Consider the following 19,675-nt stretch of genomic DNA (forward strand, 5'->3'; position numbering starts at 1 on the left):
TACTGGGCTCCTCTAGCATCTGATGGGCAGGGACCTTCTGCTACGGATATGGATAGGGTCAGCGCAAACAAAAAACCTCATGGGCGGCGACGAAGTGTTTGGATACGAGGAAAAAATGCCACCTGAAAAAAAAAAGAGGGCCGCTCAAGCAGGATCGAAGGGCTCTGAGATCCGAGAGTCGACTAGGCGGCAGACGCTAAACACGGGGTCTTGCACTAATCAGGGAGGCTAGACCGAAAGGAGGCAAATCCAACGCCCTAAACCGTCATGAGTCAGTGCCACTAAGTTGAGCAGAAGCATTATTTACGGATACAGTACAGTACGACCTGACACCATTCATGCTTCGCAAAACATTACTCGACGTCTGGTTGGCCTGAAATGGACCTGTTACGTCTATTAAGTCTGCGACCACCGAGTAGCTTGTCTCCAGGTATCATCGCTGGGCCATCTTTAGAGCCTATACACCTCCTACTGTACACAGCCCACACCAGAAAACTGTAGGCACCAGAGACGCCGGATTCGAGCGGCAGGCAACAATGTGGTGGTGCGGTGGGATACAAAAAATGAGATAGGTGATATTACGAGCGCTTCCACATCCAGTGGTACCCTGATAGTATCAGTCCAATCACAGCCTGTTCATAGTGACCGGAATGCGGTCACCCAATGGACGCTGATCTTTGTAGCTGGACACTGACAGAATTGCAAAGTACGGATAGACGCCTCTTCATGCACGGAGCACCAAGGGTTGCAAGCGAGCCACGTTGGACACAGATAAAGCAGACAAGCATCTCTTCGCAACCAAGTCAAGATACGGCTATAGTAGGAACATTTAGTATAGGATAGAGAGGAGAGCCGAGTATTTGGTGCTGCACCTTAAGCGCATGCTGACACTGTGAGGCACCTCAGCAGAGTATGGAATGATTGTGGTGTGCTTTGTTGTAACATGGGCCATTCAGAAATGGCATGCTTGGGTCAAGGTTTAGCTGCAGCTGCAGCCTCCAGGGGGTGGCCGTTTAGGCTCTGTTAGGGGCCTCCAAGAAACTCTCGGGGCTCGGTAGGCGCTGGAGAGGCTTCCTAGAGGGGATCACTAAGGCCTCGCTAGGCTCCTCAATGACACCAAGCCCTTGTGTTCGCCTGCCCCTCCAAACCAATCGCTCGCCTCCCAGCTTGATCCACCGTAATCCACACATCCAAATTTTTTTTTCTCGAAAATCTCTTCTTTTGCTCACGCACGATTATTCCGCAAATGCTCAATGGAGAGATGCAGCCAGCCCACTACACGTAATTGCAACGACCCCATCATGCATCTGCCGTCAAAACGATTTCCAGCCAGACTTCACGCATCTCCAGCCGTCGCAATCAGTCGTTGCTTAGGACGACCACCCCATGCTGATTTTATCCTGCTGAAGGCTGTGTAACCGGTCGGCTTTTGACAGGCAGCCACATCGGTCTGGCCTGGTCAACCTGGGCCGTCAAAGCAGACAACAACTACAGCGGTGACAGCGGCAAGGGTCCTACCGATACGGAGTACATTCTCTGTCACGTCTGGATCTCAAGGATCTTTCTCTTGTCGTCTCGCACCGGTTGGACTTCGACGACTTGACTCGTCCGTATCGCTCTCAGCTTCTTCCCAAATCATCACAAATGGTAATAATGGCTGACGTTGAATTCGGAGCCCAAGACCTGTCAAACGCGACAAGTGGAAAAGAAGGTTGGCCTTTCGCATCATCGAGTCCACTTACCGATCTCCCGTTGCATGCGCCAAAGGACACCCCCCCTGGTCGAAGGAGAGGTTCTTCACGTGATTGTACACTCTGTAGGGTCGTCCTGCGAATACCTGTGGCACTCGTCGCCTCTATCACAGCAACGTCTGAAACGAAGTGAGCGCTTGGGGCAGCCACCTCCAGATTATTGAAGACCGTGCACAAGATATAGGCAATCAAGGGCGGCTCGAAGCGACGAACCCCTCGATTGCTCTACAAATACATACTTTGGATGATTAACGCCTCAGATGCAGATTATTATTGATCAAAGCTTCAGTTCAGATTTCTCAAAACATGCCGCTGTCCCCGAAGCGGCTGTCAAAACATGCATTCGCCTGACAGACGTCGCTTACACCCACCATGGATCCGAAGATCCATGCAACTTCAGGTTCCTCTATCCGAAACCACTCGTCTCTTCATTTTACCAAGTCCTTATCATCAATAATGAATCGGCGATGGAGTCTCTTGGAGAGTTGTCTAAACCCCCTAGGATAGCAGCACCAACTGCTCACCTAAGTCGCATATTTGTTTGCGTGTCCCGATTCGGCCACAAGTCCTGCATCTACTGTATTCCCCCGCAGTCAATGGGAGGCTGCCGGCTCTGGACTGTCTCAACGCTTATCGTGCACACGGATTTGCGAACCGCTTTTAACTGCCAATAGTTTAGGTTTGTTCAGGGATGGCACAGACACCTCACCCAACCCGCAGCACCACTTGGATGGATTATTTCGCAAGAGAGTTTGTCTCTGCCGTGCACGAATACCAATCATGAATGCTTCAACGCTTCAGTTTGGTGTTTTGAAGGCGTATCCTTGTTCGCGGAAACGAATCGATTACCACCATGAACGATTACCATCTTCTGATCTGATATGCCGCCAGGGATAACCGACGGGCGGGGATACCATTTTCACGGGTTATCGGAGTCTTTTTCAGGACTCCTATTATTTGACCGACTCCTTACTATTCTATATATTCCATCATTACTGCAGGCGAACCCTAATTAGGGTGATGGTGGTGTTCACCCCATGATGTAACTCTTCAGAACAAACTCGCAGGATGCGGAGAACGCGCCCCCTCCAGCCAGCCCCCAGTTGTACAAGCAGAGTGACAACAACTTCTCTCTACTCGTACTTTACGAGGAGTTGATCTTTGACTATCTTCGACTGAACTCAAAACAACTTTGGATCGTGTGTGTGTCGCATGTGGCTCGTGGCCGTTTCCATCCTACCGAAGGGGTGCACTGTACCTTACACGAGTACTCGTACTCGGTTACTCTGAACGGCGGTCCCTTGGACCTGAAGATCCTTTCGGTTATCGCAGACTTTACATCACAAACCCCCTTGCGAAGCACAAGTACTCGTGCGAGTATCTGGGCGCGATCGTTCCATCTCATCTTTCTCTCTTGCATCACCAATTACGTCGTCAAAGCTGTCAGATTCCACTTGTGGCTACAATAGGACAAACGTCACAGAAAACCGTTGAGATCGACACATGGTTCTCCTTTGATCGGACGAAAATGCCTTACGAGTGAAAGTTGATGCTCGGACTCGGACTCGACGTTCGAACCCGTCTGCATTCTTTTTCTCGTTCTGCCGTCATTGTACAAGTATCAGTGCGGACTTTGGAGTTTCAACGATTCTTTCCCTGACGCTGATCCATTGGCACAGACGCCTAGCAAAACAACTAGTGCTCTCTCCCCTTGCTGCTATCCGCAACGATCTCTTTCTGCTCGTAGAGTGTTGAGCACTTTCCATTTCCGTCCAGTTACCCTTTAGTCTAGAGTGCTTGGTACCCCCGTAACCTTGTCGTCGATCGTCCCGAATGTGTCGACGAGGGCGAGTTCCATTGTTGCCAATTCCCATTTCCAGGCATTGTACCGTGTTAGTGCGAAAGGTTATCATCTGGCGGTTTGAAGGCGACGCGGAACCGAGTCTACCTGTACATAGTCATAACCCTCCCGCAAGGATATGGGGCCTCCCCCACTGCATCTCGCCCACTGGCATCCCCCCCGTCTCGTATATCGACATTGGCGTAGATGAACCCTACCGACTCGTGCTTTATCACGCAGGGGGCACGAGCTCGTACCGTATTCTATACAAACATACACAGCTTTTTGTCCCCCTGGAAGATCCTAAACGGGCGAGACACCAAGCCTGATTACTTCCTTGGACCCCAAAAGGGCCATCTGTAGCATACTCTCCTGACACGACAACGAGTACACAAGGTCAGGTACCTAGGTATATGTTTTGTGTATACCGTGTATATACGTCTACACACATGTACATTACACAACTTCACCAAATCTTCCACCAAGCGGACTTGCTCTTTCCCATCACACCTTCAGCGTCCACTCTCGGAGTGGTCGCATTCATCATCGCACTCACCACCTCCTTGTCCGTCGACTTTTGTCTCGGGTTCGGCCTGAGGACATACTCATACGTCGTACCGAGATGATACCTCCTCTTACTCTCGACGATCAACCCGCTGTCCCGGATGACCTGGTCAATGTCCTTGTTGTTCCAACACCCGTAGCGGTGAGCGTGGAGTTTGGCGTTATTGTCCAAGAAACGATTGACGAAGCCGTAGTACGACCGGCCGTGTTCGAGCAAGAGAATCTTTCCTCCTCTGTCCGACAAGGTTTCCGCAGGTTCTTTCCCTTTCTCCTTCTCCGTCTCCTGATCGGCCCCGTGATCCCTTTTCTGCCATTGACCCTCTTGTCGTTCCTCCTCCTCCTCCATCATCGCTTTGACGTCCACCCCCGTGCTCCGCTCCCCGGGCTGTCTGACCAACTCGCCCAACCTTTTCAAGAAAGCCACCGGGTTCGCCATGCTGCAAACCCCCATGGTCTGAACGATCGTGTCGAACCCACCCTCGGGCCTGGCGATCAGTCTCCTCTCGGCCGCGTCGCCCACCACGAACCTGACGTCCCCTCGGAACTTGGCAATGTTCTCCGTGTGTTCCTGCATGCTGTCAAACTTTTTCCGGGCCTGGTAGACCATGATCTCGCTCAGGTCGTTGAACACGAGACTCTTGACGCGCCTGGTCCGCGGCGTCCTGATCGGGTCGAGGTTGTAGTACTCCAGGTTCCGACCGGTGCCCGCGCTGACCTCCAGCACGTTCCCGACGGCCTGTCGGCACAGGTTCCTGCGCCGCCTCCCCAAGAGCATGAAGCGTTCGGAAAAGTCGACCTCGTCGTCAAAGTTGCGGGAGAGGTCCATCCAGCGGGACGAAACGTCGGCGTTTTGGGCCAGGTCCAGCATCTCGGATTCCGCCACCGCCCGTCGATAGGACGTGTACATGTACATCAGGTACGTGGAGAGCACGAACCCGACACCGCATACCGGGTAAAAGTACACGTTGAACGACCGGCCGGTGCGGCGGGACGCGAGGCGGGTGCGAGAGGACGGAGGAGGAGGAGGAGGAGAGGGAGGGATGTTGTTGTTGTTGTTGACATTGTGTGAGCGAGTTGGTCGGGTATTGTCGGTGGCAGTACGTGGAGGAGGAGGAGGAGGAGGAGCACGAGGGAGTGTCGTCGATGATGCGTATCTTCTTGTAGTGTACCCATTTCTATAGCCGTACGTCGTCGCAGTCGACGTCGAGCGAGTGTAGTAAGATCCCGATAGTGTGGGTATCTCAGAAACCTTCTGACGTGATTTTAAAACTGCTCGCTTCGACAGTAACGATAATGCGAGGTGCGGAATTCTCGATCTCCCCAAGGAAGACGCAGTCAGCGCGAGCTCCGACATTGCTGTGGTCGTAGCAATAGCGATACGTGGGAGGCTACTTTATGACATCTTCTTGGGAGATTGAGGTTGGTGAGAGAAGCTCGAACGAGAGGAACGTGTCTGGGCAGTCCAATCTACAATGAAGCTGTGTATCCGGTGGTTCTGAGAATGATAATTTATTTATTTTCTGGCAGCTCGGAATTGCATGCGGAGGTGAGTCAGTATTACTAGCTGTAACCGCCGCTTTTAAGCACTTTGCGGGCTCTGCCGAGAACGACAAGGCTCGCTCCCCCTATAGAATAACACAAGGGATTCCGTACAAACAAATTATATGATTTCATCTTGTCTCTCTACCCACGTAGTTATATGGCTGTGTAGGAACGAATGACTGTCACGGTACTGAAGGACAATAGCATATATATAGATATAGATTCCATCGTAGACCTTGTTTGGGTTTTCAATTTTCCTCCCTCTTCGTTACCATGTTTCTGCTCCTCAACTTCACCAACCCCTACCGTCTCCGTTTCATTCTATCCCCCATGACCAAGACAGACGATTGTTTTTTGCAGTCATGCCTCCTCAGTTCCGGTGTGTTGGACACTGTGAGAAGTCCTTCTATGAGGATCACGCTCACGCTTCTCTTGCTCATTGAAATCCGCAACGATACCAGCGTCGAAGTGGTACAACGGTTTGAGCTCGGCATTCTTGTTGAAGAATATGTATCGTTTGATGAACCAAGGCAGCCAGGTACCAACATTGTACTTGATGAACCTGCGAGTTGGTACGGCGAAGATGTAATCGAGCTCCTCGAGGGATCGTTGCTAAACAAGAAAAAGAAGGTTAGTGATCAGTGCATGACAACCGGGAGACCCCCTATAAATACTTACCTTGGTCTCTGGAACCCACAAGAAGATCATAAGGAGCGCAACCATATTCAAACCCGCGAAGAAACCGAAAGCACCGGTTGGCGTAAATGCTTCGAGGATCTTGGGGAATGTCAAGCTCAGTACTGCAGCCCAGAAAAGACATGTTGCAACAGCCCAACCCATGCCTGTTGGACAGTCAGCGATTGTATTAACCTAAGACCGGCTCATGAGAGACCAGAAACAACTCGGGAACATGTAGCAACAGAGTGGATATCACATATCACGTGATGCAGTCAACTTACCAACTTCACGGTGTGAGAGAGGGAAAACCTCTGCAGAGTAGGTGAAAGGCACTGGACCTTCTCCAGGCGAATAGAACGCCGCATAGAGATAGATGAACAGGGCTATGACTCCCATTCGTGCGCTCTGATTGCTTTCTGGAATGTAAAAGGCAAACCCGGCGGCCAGCAGCGTCCAGGCCATCTGAGGGAACGTGAAAAGGAGCAGAGATCTTCTTCCAAACGTGTCTATAGTGACGAAGGCCGGAATTGCGAAAAGAAAATTGATGCCACCGAAGCCAAAGGAGCCGAGTAGAGCCTCGATATCAGATGCTCCAGAACTGCGGAAAATCGTAGACGAATAGAAGGCCATGATGTTAATACCGCACATCTGCTGGGCGATCATGACCACGAACGAGGCCAGCGTTGCACGCTGCAGTCGAGGGATGGTGAAGAGTTGGAAAAAGCGAGAGACGTAGGTCGAGTCGCCTACTATTTCGTGTTCGATCTCGATCTGCGTGGAGATGTAGTATAGATCCCTGGCGGCAAGAAGGGGATGTCTTCGAAGCTTGCGCAGTGATTGGTACGCTTTCTTGTGCTTGTTGTGCTTGATATACCATCGAGGGCTCTCCGGACAAAGATAGACCAAGGCCGCCAACGGAATCGCCGGGATGAAGGCGGACCCGATCTGAAGGCGCCATCCAATACTCCCAGCGTAGTATACGGCCAAGTTGAACGCCGTACCCATGAAAATACCAAAAGCCGTCCAAAATTGCCAGGTCATGACCAGTGCACCACGAATGGGAGCGGGGGAGTTTTCCGCGGCGAAGATCGGCGTGGTCGCCCCTTTCAAACCCATGCCGATACCCATGATTATACGGCTCGCAAACAACTGTTCCCAGGTTTTGCTGAATGCACCACCGAGAGGGGTCGCTATGAGAATCATTGCAGAGGCGAAGATGGTTCCACGTCGGCCGAGGTAGAAGTTGCAGGGGTCCGACAGCCAACACCCGAGAAAGGCACTGCCGATATAGGGAGCAGCGTTGACAAGACCAATAATCCAAAAGTCGCGTTCATAACCAGGCTCGCCTTTGGGTGTGTCCAGGCCAAAGACCTCAGGGAAGGAAAGGTTGGCACCGTTGGATCCTGTTTGATCCCATCCCTGGACAGCGGCACCAATCGAGCAGACGGCGACAGTAATGTAGAGTTGCTTTGGGTGGCGCCATTTCTTGGTGACTTCGACATGTAGAGCATCTCGCTCTTCATCGTCGAGGTCGGTCACGTTTTCGTAATTGCTGGGGTTCTGGGCAACGAGAGCGCCTTTCTTGATCAGCTCGACCTCATCGGTCATGCCGGTACGAGCAGCAAACTCTTCGACCTTTTGTGTCGCTCGTTAGAAGGCGGTGCATGCACATTGTCCACAGGCCAAGGCAAACTTACATCTTTCATGAGTTGTTCTCGAGGAATATCTGCAAGAGGGTTCGATACCCTTCAAGCTTAGCCAAGGACGGAGAGTCAAAAGCGCCTCAAGAGCTTACTTTGCATCCAAGTTCCTATCCCTATTCAGGTCGGCCACAGTGGAACGTCGACGAGCACCTCCTGCGCCCTCGAAGTTTTGATATTGGATATCTTTGCTGTCTGCCATGGCAGGATGAGTATGCTCGGGTTTCGTTTCACGAAAAATGAAGGAGGGGGACGGGTGAGAACGTTCTCGGGTCCTTACTATATCATTCAACTACAACTTGGCTGAGGACTCCCCCTCACACCCAAGAGTCCTTGATGCATCTTGGCTGCGCATCTGCCCAGCTCGATCTGATTGAGGTGACATCGTGTCTTGGTGACTTCTTGTCGCCAAAACTATCCTCGGGCGGTGTCGAGGTGTCTAGGCGCCGCGATGGTCCATAGCACCTTCAATGCCTTGGCCAAGTAATGGTTTTGGGGCGATGAAGTCATGGCAAAGGCAGATTGGTCGTCCGCCAAGTCAAGAATGAAGGGAATGTAGTGCCAGCCAAGAGGGATGGGGAAGTCAAGTATCGAGGGATGAGGTGTGCCAATGGTAGCAAGCCCGCAACCCCAGAGCACTGGCGGAGCTTGGCACATCAACCCGGAGGACAGCATGGGGAGCAGAAGTACGTAGGAACCTCTGGTCAGGCAGAAGGACGCATGTCTCGCAGGGACAGGGTTTTTGACGCAGCGGAGTTGCAATATGGTCTGGGAAGATATAGGCTTGGGATGTGTCGCTCAGTAACCCCATGGATCTTGAAGGAAAATGCTCATCCGGAGGGGTCCATCATCGTGGTGACTCTGCCCAGGCTGTCAAGTAGGTCATCCGGCTTCTGGTTCATCGATTCTTTCGCTCAAAAGCATCATATCGAAGTTCGTGGCGTCAAGGACAGAAGATGTGGACAATGGAAGCGATCATTTTTGTGACTGTTTCAACCGTGGCATCATTCTGCGGTCGGAGGATCCCAGCGCTGATACAGAATTGCCGTCTTACCGTTGCAAATCTCATAGGCCAAGGTCTGGGCTTGAAGCAAATCGTTGGATCAGCACTTGGAGGGAACTATTTAGATCGACAAGGTGGTATGCAATGGGGAGGTGACAGAATGAGGGTTTCCCGTGTTTGATCGAGAGAACGAGGTAGGAAACTATAAGCCGCATCGCCTTACACCCACCAGGTAAATATTGTCCTTTGCGAGATTCCGTACAAACCCTAGTATTGTGCAACAAGCAAAACACTCAACAATTTCTTATGCTCGCCATAGTACAAGCGTGATTCATTCTACAGTTTTACCAAACGGTTTCTTATGGCTTTGAAGCTACGATCTCCTTCTCAACAGCAGCAAGATAGTTCCCGAACAAGAACACTTCGGCTTGGAGAATGCATTTGTTGAATGTCCACCCAGAGAACAAAATGCCAGAACGAATTTGTGCCTTCGAGAATGAGGGTTCCAGCAAGACTTTCACACACTACGACAACTTTCATCTTTACCAACGTCATGTGCTTCGTGGTGCCAGATATCAGAAGTTCAAGTTGAACATGTCTGGCCGAACTTCTGGCGATGGGTATTACGCACACCCACCTCTGCATCAGGCACAAGGTATACAATAGTTATGCTGGAGTTAACCCCCAAATGCAATTCGCTACTCTGTGTAGAGATACCTTTGTGAAAGGCACACGACTGAGTAACTAATAGTTTGGTCATTATTACTGTCCTTATTAGTGTCTCAGTGCTCGTCATTCTCAATGTTCTTGAGAATGTCTCTTGACCTAATTGGATCTTGTCGGTCGCCATTCAACCTATACTTGAGTATTGATACTAAGAAATGACACGACATGTTCGGGGGTTACTTCAGTGATATATACCTGGTAGGTACTCCGTAGCCTTGTGCGTACTTCTGAGGAGGACCAGAAATTACTAGACGAGGAAAAGTGAAACTCAAGTCTACAGTTTTCATCTTCAGCAAGATCATCTGCTCCGTGACACCAAATATCAGGAGTTCTAAGGAGAACAATCAATTCTTCAACAAGGCATACTGATATCTGGAACAATTTGCTGTTGATGAAAGCAAGTCATGTTATGTACAGATTCCGTGCTCGATAAGATGGGAAACTGAGCCGAGTTGAAAACAGCCTTGATCGATGAGCCTTTTTGTGTGGGCTGACAGAATCATTCCCATGCGGAGAACAACGGTTGCGTCCCACTGTAGTCGTACTTCGTTACTCCGTACATTTGCCAGACATAGCAGAGAAAAAAAAAGAGTGTTCGTAGACCATACAATAGAGTAGGTCGGGGAGCGTTGTAGAAAGAAAAGAGTCTGTGTGACTCGACTCGCCATGGCTGATGATTCGCCCCCTCCACAGCATATTCTGATCATAGGCGCAGGTGAATTCGGTCTGAGCACCGCGCTCTCCCTCCTCTCCAGACCGGCGTACAACGACAGCCGGATAACCATCGTCGATGGCTCGCCGCAGCTACCGAACCCATCCGGTTCTTCAGTCGACGCCAACCGTATCGTCAGAGCCGACTATGCGGACGTCCTTTATTCCCGGCTCGCCAGCGAGTCGCAGCACTTCTGGCGGGACACGTCCGACGATGGATGGGGCGGCCAAGGACGATACCACCAGCCTGGATTCGTGCTCACCGCCGACGCCGGCGCGGGTGAATACCTGGGTCAAGCGATGAAGTCCGTACTCAGTGTCGCGGCCGAGGCGAGGGGGCTGGACTCACACAAGATCCGGGAATTACATGGTCAGGACGAGATCAAGAAAGCCACGGGATATAAAAATGTCACGGGGGAATACGGCTACGCCAATTTCAACTCGGGCTGGGCGGACGCTGAAGCATGCGTCGCGTACGCACTGAGAAGGGTACACAAAGAGGGTGGTGGTCGAGTGACCATCCGTGGCGGCGCAAAGGTCGAGAAATTGTCCTTTTCCGCCGACACCTGCACGGGCGCCGTGTTATCAGACGGCGAGAGCATAAGTGCGGACCTGGTCATCCTGGCGGCCGGCGCGTGGTCACCTACACTGATCGATCTACAAGGCCGGTGTCTGGCCACCGGCCAAGCAGTCGCCTTCATCGACATCACCGAGGAAGAGCAAGCGGCCATGGGCGACCGACCGGTCATCATGAATATGAGTCGTGGCATGTTCATCATCCCGCCACGAGACAACAAGCTCAAGATCGCCCGACATGGCTTTGGATATACCAACCCGGTCAAGGTCCCGAGAAAGAATATACAACCCACCGTGACGGAAGGGGATGAGTATGTCGAAGTCAGCGTTCCCATGACTGGTGTCTCGGTCCCTCTAGAAGGACAAGAAGCTTTGAGAGAAGCACTCCGAGATCTTGTACCTCACATGGCAGATCGACCATTTATACGCACAAGACTATGCTGGTATTGCGATACGTGAGTTTTTTTTTCCCCCTTGTCTTTTTTTGGTGGCGCCTGCGACCCTCGAGTTGCAACAGCTAACAACACACATGCGTTCACACAGACCAACGGGTGATTTCTTGATAACATACCACCCACGACATAAATCCCTTTTTGTCGCGACCGGAGGAAGTGGACACGGATTCAAATTCTTCCCCGTCATAGGCGACAAGGTTGTCGACGCGATCCAAGGCAATCTCGATCCTGTGTATGCCCGGCAGTGGCGCTGGCGATGTGACGAGGATTTGCAGAAATTATGCGGCCCTGGGGGCTTCACGGGTTGCGAGGACGGTAGTCGCGCGGGGGGTAGGGGTATGATTCTAGAAGAAGAAATGGCCAGGACCGAAAGCAAGAGATGAAGTGAGAGAATAAAAAAGTAGATTGTACTCGGTACGTACATACCCAAATGTCCACTGGTACCTGGTACTGGTACGGGATGTTCTCGAGTTGTCTTGACCTCTTGGACCGTTGCAATCACCATCGGGGAGTAAGCGGTAAGGAGAAAAACACAACAGCCACAGAGAGCATCCGCACATCAGTGATACAAACACTGATACTTTTTGTATTTCCGTGATGCGGACTTTTTTGTCTCGGATCAAAACTGTCAATGTCGTTTTTGGGTTTCGACGCATCCCTCCCGTCAGTTCCCATCATTCCAGCATGGTACAGTGACTGTGACGAGCTAGGTAGCTAGCAAATGGCCAGCGAATGCATGATACTACACAATATCGAGTAAGAGGCCAATAGGTTTATATTTATTGAAATCGAATAAGATTACCTAATTACCCCCTTTGACCTTTTCACTCGACCTGATTCTTAAGTGCAGGAAATGAGATATACAGGACCCCATCGACGCCTTTTTCTACCCGTAAAGTTTGTCCTTTTGTGTCGTGCCTACTGTAGAGGAAAATCCCCTAGATCGTAAAAATCGTAGATCTAGACAAGTACGGGCAATGAAGTCCTCTGTATTGGACCTATTTGGCCACCAACCCCTGTCTGATCAACTGTCAAGATTCATATTAAATCTGGACACCATCTTCGATTGACGTCGAGTACGGTATCTAGGTAGCGTAATGAAGTGAGTTGAGGAAAAAAGGGGGGGGGGAGGGGGAAATGTCTCGTCAATCATCCAGCCAGCCCATGAACGAGCCGCCATATCTATCACGTACCAGATACAGAAACAAATGCACAGACCACCCTTTTTATTCTAAAAAAATGAAGGAGCAGAAACGCGTCTTTGACGTTGTTTTCTTCAACTCGGCCTCTGCGACTCCCATTTTACATTTACAAATCCTCGACTGTAACCCGAAATGAATTCGTTTTTTCTTTTTCCCTCTTTCTTCTTCTTCTTCTACACACTTTTAACCAAATCTTTCCCATGTAATCGGTGCTCATCACATCATGACTCTTTCCTCATCCTCGTCCTCTCTCTGTCTTCCCCTCTCTCTTTCTCGCTCTCTCACAAACCAACAAAGTCATGGTGCGGTTGTTGATTAGCCCCCAAGATTAGCACAAAAATACGCCGAACACATCAAAGAATTCCTTCCTGACCTGGCCCCTGCCCCCCCTGTCCCCAAGTCAAAAACATGATGGCCGTCGGAAGCAAATGCTGTTGTTTTCAAATTTCACGGACTGTTTAACACCTCTCTACTCGTACACACGCGCACACGCTCGGGCGCTCCAAACGAAATGCGCAACCAAGGCACCAGTACCAGCACGGCCAGCGACAAACGGGAGACCAACCACGCCGGGTCCCTCACTGACACACAGACACATACACACAAACGAAGGGACCCTTGGAGGCCTTGCACTCGCAAAAACGTTCGCAACATTTCGTACACCGGAAATGGCTGCCTGCCTGCCTGCCTGGTTGCCCCTAGGTGGGAAAAGGGACAAAAAGGCAAGCCTCGAAAGATGAATAAAAATAACCCTCGGACATCCGTCCCATCCCATCTCTTTCACATTCAGCCTCTTCTCTCACATCTAACAAAAGGACGATGGACGACTCATTTTGACCCTACAGAAACGATTCCTGACCGCAGACAAACAAGTTTACAGGTGAGTCTCAACTTTAAGCCCCCTCGAACAACGACCGTGTACAGGGATCGAACAAGTACACCTTCAACTATAAAAGTCACACGACTCACAGGTCACAGCAACAACATCAGGAGAGAGAAACAGTTGAGTTTGGGAGGATGAAAAATAATATTGAGCTATCATGCAATGCTGTTGTTGATGCTTTCCGATCTAGCAATACCTCAGCAACGACCACGATACCCAGCACCCTCCGCCCATCCGGCCACAGTTTGTTCCAACACCTCACCCGCTTTTCATCAATACAATCTGACAGTCGCCCATCGGCGACCATAACGGCTTTCGAAAAAAAAATTAGCCGTGGAAAAAACCCAATTTATCAAAGATCAAGATGCGGATCCCCACGACCGAACGATGTTCCATATGGGGAAAAGTCGTTGGAAGATGATCGACGATGCCTCCCTTGAGGACGATCGTTTTCACATCGACAAGTGAAGCGGAGAGAAGTCGCAATCTGAACGGTAAACGAGAATTCGACCAGCGCGCCGAATACCGCCCAATGATGCCCGTTAGAGTCGATGAAGACCTCCATGTCTAATTTGATGTACAGGCCTTGCACCCCACCTTTTTGGTGCTCAAGCCCGAACGAAAAAGGAAAGAATCTCGCTCAAGAACGCCTTGCAATGCTCATAGATAGTCGTGACACGGGCAGAAAAAGCAAGATGGTAGGTGTTGTGTGATGATGCACGCAGTGATCACTCAACCTCGACAATATGACCTTTGCCGGGAGAGGTCACGCAGTGCTGTTGATACACGGCAGTGAAAAGATCACCAAAGCATCTAGACTTTGCGGAAGTCTGGCAAGCATGTTAGTTGACCTGACAGCTTCTCCTCCGGCGTTGTTGGGCTTACCTGATAATGTCGGGTAGATCTGCTCGAATGCCTGATAGATCTCCTCGCGGACCTTGGCACCAGTGAGTACGATCTTGCCGCTCACGAAGATCAACAAGACGATCTTGGGCTTGATCATGCGATAGATGAGACCAGGGAACAGTTCAGGCTCGTACGAGCTGAAAGGGTGATGCTTTGATGCCAAACCCTCCAATCGGATAGGAAACTTTATGTCGCAAGAGCCGACAATGTTCTGGATCTTGAAATCGGTGAACTTGGCATTGAAGCCAAGTTTTTGAATGATACGGGCGTACTTGCGGCTGGCAAGTTTCGAATCATCTTCCGATTTAGCACCCGTGACGACCATCTTGCCTGAGGCAAAGATCAGAGCGGTTGTCTTGGGGTCTCGAATACGCATGATCACGGCAGCGAAACGCTGAAGCAGGTTAGCACGGAAATGTGCAAGTAGATGTTAAATCTAAACCCACCTTGGGATTGTACTCAGCATTACGGGCATGGAGTGCAATTGTCTTCAAATCCAGACGACAGTCCAGGTTGACCGTGGCCACGATGTTTCTTTTCAGGCCAAGTTAACCTCTGCTGACCAAGCATATTTGGGCAACACAGGATAGGGTACTCACTGCAAAGTAGGCACAATACCACTCACTCCAGCACCAGGCGTAGCACTCGGAGTCTGAGGAGCTTGTAGAGCATTTGCTCCTGGTTGTGACCCGTTCATCTTTCCATCTGCGTAGGAGCCACCATTGAGGTTCTGTCCGTCTTTCTCAGAGGAGGGCGGTGTCAAGTCCCCGGCGCCACCGGGAAACGAGAGAGACGCAGGGGAGGTGAAGGCCTTTGCCTGTTGTGCGGTGGAGGGATGAGTGGTAAGAGACTCCATGATTGCAATGTGAGAATTGCCCAACTGCAGCGCAACGAAGCGGTCGCAGTTGATGTCCTTGTCGAAGAAGACCTCGAAGGAGCGATGGGAACAGTCTGAGAAAGAGAGAGGTTAGGGTGACGAAATGGTGATGTTGAGAGCGGTGATGAAGTAGAGTTTTCGCCGAGTCGGTCGGTGAGGCTCGATTCAGAGGGCAGTGAATTCGAAGTGACTTCACTGCACCGCAGACAGGCTTCGTAACCGCGCGACGAGGAGGTTTCTTTTTGGAGGGTGTGGTATTCGTACCGAGATGTGGGAGATGAACAACTCAATGTCTCCCCTACAAACAACAACTGCTGTAGTCTGATGTGACCGTCGACTTGAATCTCTTGTCTTGAATCGACAGTTGACCACCAGTACTAGGTCTCCGTGTAGACTTTGAGCGACGATGAGGTGCGTATGCGCGCGCGAAATAAGGAAGCAAGAGGAAGCAAGATCTTTTTGCGAATTACTATTGCGGAAAGTGCAGACTGTCTAATGTGTTTTTCTTTGTCCCTGGTTTGACTCTTTTTGTAGAGAACGGCAAGGGCGATCGCAGAAAGGATCCTTTGTTTTTTGTGTGATCTTGTTGCGGTCCGGTAGCGAAAGCGCCCAAGATTTATGGGAAGCACGATCAGCGAGGAACTGGATCGTTAACGGATATGGGAGGAGAGGAATTTCGCCAGCAGGTATGCGGCAATGAAATGCGCTGCTTGGGATGCCTGACGATATGGATGGATATGGGGAGGAAAGAAGGCGAGGGTGATGGTGTGGCGCCAAGCCAAGAAAAAATGTCAGAGAACGAGAGGTCGGGTGCAGTCGCGCGGGTGGGAGGGCAAGGCGGTATATATACTGCTGCCTGCGGACAAACACCCCGCCATCGGAAAGCACGCTAAAATTTGCTAATGCCTGTCTATGCCCAAAGAGGCTTAGCCAAGTCAGCATTTGCTCCCTACCTTGCCTCCGACGCATGCACCTTATCTGCCCCTTTCTTTCTACTTAATGCACCTGTCATGCACCCTGCGCCTCTGTCCAGCCCCTAAATCATGCATGCATCAGGTCTGTTTGGTCCAACCATTCTTTTGTGCTTCAAGTCCTCCCAAACAGCCCAAACAGGGTGGAAAATCGACCAAGGGCAATAAAATGACGAGCTGAAGGGCGTAAATTGGTGGTTTGCCGCTGCGGGACTTTGACAGTGTTACATGGCTCGAGCACGTGCTTCCAATTTTTTTCTGCGGTGGGCATGGGCGAAAAGGTAACGGTGGCCAAAAGAAGCCGACTAGCCTCCTCGGCAAAAGAAAAAGAGCAGATCTCTCATCCCCCCTGCGGATCAGGGCTGCGAATTACCGGATACGCAGGCCAGCACCATCGTCGTTATCACCATCACCATCACCATGATGGAGCAGCTATTCGATTGTAAGTCATGATATCAAAAGAGTGTTGTGTGCTTGGCAGTGCGATGCCCAATGAATGCGTGGAAGACAGGAATTGAATTCTCATTGCAAGATATGGCATGGTGGTAAGACTGAGAGAAATCGTGGAGGGAAGGAGGCGAGAGAAAAGAGTGTGAGTCATGACCCTTGAAATGCCCCCTTCTGTTTCACATGCCGCGCAATTGACTTGGCATCCTGGGCGCCACCCACACTCGGCTTAACCAATCGAAATTCAGGCTACATCGGGTCTTTTCCTGTATTGTACTGTACTGTAGCGTATTTGTCTGGTTGCGCCCAAACCGGTGACCAGTCTGACCACTCAGCGTCTGCCGATATCGAACCGCTGGCTGCTTATCTGTCTTCTGACGCCATCAGGAGCAGAAAATGCCATCATTCAGCCTCGTCTGGAGACATCGTACATGAGGCTACCCAGATCCCTCGTAGGAAACGGGGCACTGGAGAACGAACAAGGCTGGGGTACGGAGTACGAAGTATTGTACGGTTGAAATGCTGGTTGCACACGTATTTTAAGCAAGGAGCAGTATCACCATGTACAGAGTTGACACAAGTGCTCCTACAGAGTATCATTCGTAACACTCATGTAATGCTATAACTTGGTCCCTCACCACCCTGCGGCGTCTGCCAATTGATGTCCTGGCTGGGATCCTTGATATCGCATGTCTTGCAGTGGATGCAGCTGTTCCTGCCGTCAGTAATCGACTTCCCTAGCAAAGGTACCATGGATCAAACATTGAAGACTTACTTCTGCGCATTGATCTGGAACCGTACACCCAGATCTTTCGTTTCATCCTCCACGTACTCATACACGCCCGCAGGACAGAATCTGTTCTCCACGCCTTTGTACTTGGGATAGTCCATTTGAGCATGGGCGTCCCAATCCTTGACCTGTAAATGTACAGGCTGGTCCTCCTCATGGTTGGTGTTCGTTCTTGATACACTGGTCAAAATGTCAAAGGTAATCTCACCATCGGGCTTGGGGTATTCGATCTTGGGCATCTCGTCTGCCGGCCTGGTGTTGGCATAATCAGGCTTCTTGTGCTGTAAGGTCCACGGTGTCATGCCACGGAAAATGTACGCTTCGAGACCAGAATACATAATACCTCCGTACAGACCGAGAGGGTTGTGAAATGACGGTCGCATATTTCGCACCTGCCGGAGCTCAGGCCAAATCCAGCTCGACCGCAGTGCGTCTTCGTAGTTGTACAAAAATATCGTGCTATCCTGTTTGTTCGAGTTGAGAGCCTCATAAGTAGCTTCCGCGGCCAAAATGCCAGACTTCATTGACGTGTGCGTGCCTTTTATCTTGGGTACATTCAAGAATCCGGCTGTATCGCCGATCAGCGCACCTCCGGGAAAGGCGCATTTCGGTATTGATTGGAAGCCACCTTCGTTCAAAGCGCGTGCACCATATGCGATGCATTTCCCACCTTCAAGCACAGATTTGTAGAACGGGTGCAATTTCATGCGTTGGAATTCGCCATAAGGAGAAATCCAGGGATTCGGATAGTCGAGGCCAACCACCAACCCCAGGCTGACAAGATTGTCTCCAAAGTGGTACATCCAGCCACCGCCGTACGTGTTCTTGGTCAATGGGTAGCCCATAGTGTGAGAGATTTCGCCCTTCTTGAACTTTTCAGGCTGGATCTCCCAGACTTCCTTGACGCCGAGTCCGTAGGTCTGAGGCTGGCAGTCTCGTCTCAAGTCGTATTTCTTCGTAACCTTCTTGGTCAAACTGCCATGACAGCCCTCACCCAGGAGGGTGACCCGAGCATGAAATTCCATGCCCCTTTCGAAGTTGGCCTTTGCCTTCCCATCTCGTCCCACGCCTTGATCATTAGTCGCAATGCCCTTGACAGCGCCCTCGCGGTTGTACAGTATCTCTGCGGCAGAGAACCCCGGATATATTTCCACACCTATCTCCTCAGCTCTTTCACCCAACCACTTGACAAACTGGCTCAGACTTATAATGTAATTGCCCTTGTTGTGCATCTGTGGAGGAGCAGGTATCGGTATGGCACTCGACTTGGTGAGAAATCGCATCTTGTCCGAACCGGCCGGCGTAGCACCCGTGAACCTGTTCTCGTTGTCCTCTGCCAGCCAATCTGGGATCAACTCGTTGATGGCGCGTGGCTCCAACACATTGCCAGACAGCATGTGCGCCCCGACCTCGCCCGCCTTTTCTAGCACAACCACTCTGAACTCTTCATTCCCAGCCTCGTTGGCAAGCTGTTTTAATCGGATAGCGGCACTTAGCCCTGCGGGACCCGCGCCAACAATACAGACATCGACTTCATCGGACTCCCGATCGATTGTAGCAGGATCAAAGGATTCGTCGGCATCGGCATACTTCCGCTGTAAGCTCGCAGATATCGACCGTCTTTGCCCCGCGACGAAGAGAGGTCTTGTTGTTCTGAGGGTACTTCTTCGTTGTTGAGGCAGTGCCCTTAATAGAGGTACAGCAGGTCTAGAAAACGAACGACATTGCTGGGCCGGAGTGGCCAGCCTCAGCAGAGGTCTCGAGACGTGCTTAGAGGCCATCGGAAGGTAAGGTGAAGAAAGGAAAGGAAGATTTAGCTGTCGAGGAGCTCGAGAGGGAATATTCCACACATCTAAATGTTCTTGCTCTCCACGGGGTGCGGGAACCAGCAACCGATTGTACAACGTCACGAACTAGGTGCGCAGGCTTGCTAGTAGATCGAGTTGGTAGTGAATAGCCTATCCGTTCTCTTAGGTCCCCGAATATCTCGAGGGTGTTGGTGGCGGCTAGCCTCGGTTCTGTTGTATCGGGTAAATGCGAGATTCGGCAAGAT

General features: G+C 51.0%; 6 protein-coding genes across 8 annotated transcripts; 2 read left to right on the forward strand and 4 right to left on the reverse strand.

Moving 5' to 3' along the window:
• Positions 1-4,035: 4,035 nt before the first annotated feature.
• Positions 4,036-5,655, reverse strand: PV06_02309 (uncharacterized protein). The gene has a single exon (XM_016402974.1). It carries the CDS (start codon positions 5,507-5,509, stop codon positions 4,058-4,060), a length of 1,452 nt encoding a protein of 483 aa, XP_016266871.1. The 5' UTR covers positions 5,510-5,655; the 3' UTR covers positions 4,036-4,057.
• Positions 5,656-6,057: 402 nt separating this feature from the next.
• Positions 6,058-8,277, reverse strand: PV06_02310 (uncharacterized protein; the record flags this gene model as incomplete). Its single annotated transcript, XM_016402975.1, has 5 exons — positions 6,058-6,309; positions 6,376-6,539; positions 6,657-8,010; positions 8,073-8,121; positions 8,171-8,277. The coding sequence occupies 5 exons, from the start codon at positions 8,275-8,277 to the stop codon at positions 6,058-6,060; spliced, it is 1,926 nt and encodes a 641-aa protein (XP_016266872.1).
• A 2,044-nt stretch (positions 8,278-10,321) lies between these two features.
• Positions 10,322-12,355, forward strand: PV06_02311 (uncharacterized protein). Its single transcript, XM_016402976.1, has 2 exons — positions 10,322-11,546; positions 11,635-12,355. Exons 1-2 carry the CDS (start codon positions 10,471-10,473, stop codon positions 11,927-11,929), a joined length of 1,371 nt encoding a protein of 456 aa, XP_016266873.1. The 5' UTR covers positions 10,322-10,470; the 3' UTR covers positions 11,930-12,355.
• Positions 12,356-12,938: 583 nt separating this feature from the next.
• PV06_02312 lies at positions 12,939-14,921 on the forward strand. Of its 2 annotated transcripts, XM_016402978.1 has the most exons (5): positions 12,939-13,470; positions 13,594-13,628; positions 13,727-14,125; positions 14,215-14,472; positions 14,534-14,921. In XM_016402978.1, exons 1-3 carry the CDS (start codon positions 13,260-13,262, stop codon positions 14,069-14,071), a joined length of 591 nt encoding a protein of 196 aa, XP_016266875.1. In that variant the 5' UTR covers positions 12,939-13,259; the 3' UTR covers positions 14,072-14,125; positions 14,215-14,472; positions 14,534-14,921. The 2 variants fall into 2 exon arrangements, with proteins under 2 accessions (XP_016266875.1, XP_016266874.1); XM_016402977.1 differs by lacking the exons at positions 14,215-14,472; positions 14,534-14,921 and having other exon boundaries at positions 12,939-13,628; positions 13,727-14,082.
• Positions 13,757-16,224, reverse strand: PV06_02313. 2 transcript variants are annotated; one of them, XM_016402980.1, is made up of 5 exons: positions 15,679-16,224; positions 15,137-15,488; positions 14,984-15,071; positions 14,517-14,931; positions 13,757-14,461 (listed from the first exon to the last, which is right to left on the reverse strand). In XM_016402980.1, exons 2-5 carry the CDS (start codon positions 15,391-15,393, stop codon positions 14,445-14,447), a joined length of 777 nt encoding a protein of 258 aa, XP_016266877.1. In that variant the 5' UTR covers positions 15,394-15,488; positions 15,679-16,224; the 3' UTR covers positions 13,757-14,444. The 2 variants fall into 2 exon arrangements, with proteins under 2 accessions (XP_016266877.1, XP_016266876.1); XM_016402979.1 differs by having other exon boundaries at positions 15,137-16,224.
• An 822-nt stretch (positions 16,225-17,046) lies between these two features.
• Positions 17,047-19,621, reverse strand: PV06_02314 (uncharacterized protein). The gene is made up of 2 exons (XM_016402981.1): positions 17,608-19,621; positions 17,047-17,541 (listed from the first exon to the last, which is right to left on the reverse strand). Exons 1-2 carry the CDS (start codon positions 19,401-19,403, stop codon positions 17,442-17,444), a joined length of 1,896 nt encoding a protein of 631 aa, XP_016266878.1. The 5' UTR covers positions 19,404-19,621; the 3' UTR covers positions 17,047-17,441.
• Between the last annotated feature and the right edge of the window lie 54 nt (positions 19,622-19,675).

This window comes from Exophiala oligosperma (assembly GCF_000835515.1).
Source record: "Exophiala oligosperma strain CBS 72588 unplaced genomic scaffold supercont1.2, whole genome shotgun sequence".
NCBI classification, from domain to species: domain Eukaryota; kingdom Fungi; phylum Ascomycota; class Eurotiomycetes; order Chaetothyriales; family Herpotrichiellaceae; genus Exophiala; species Exophiala oligosperma.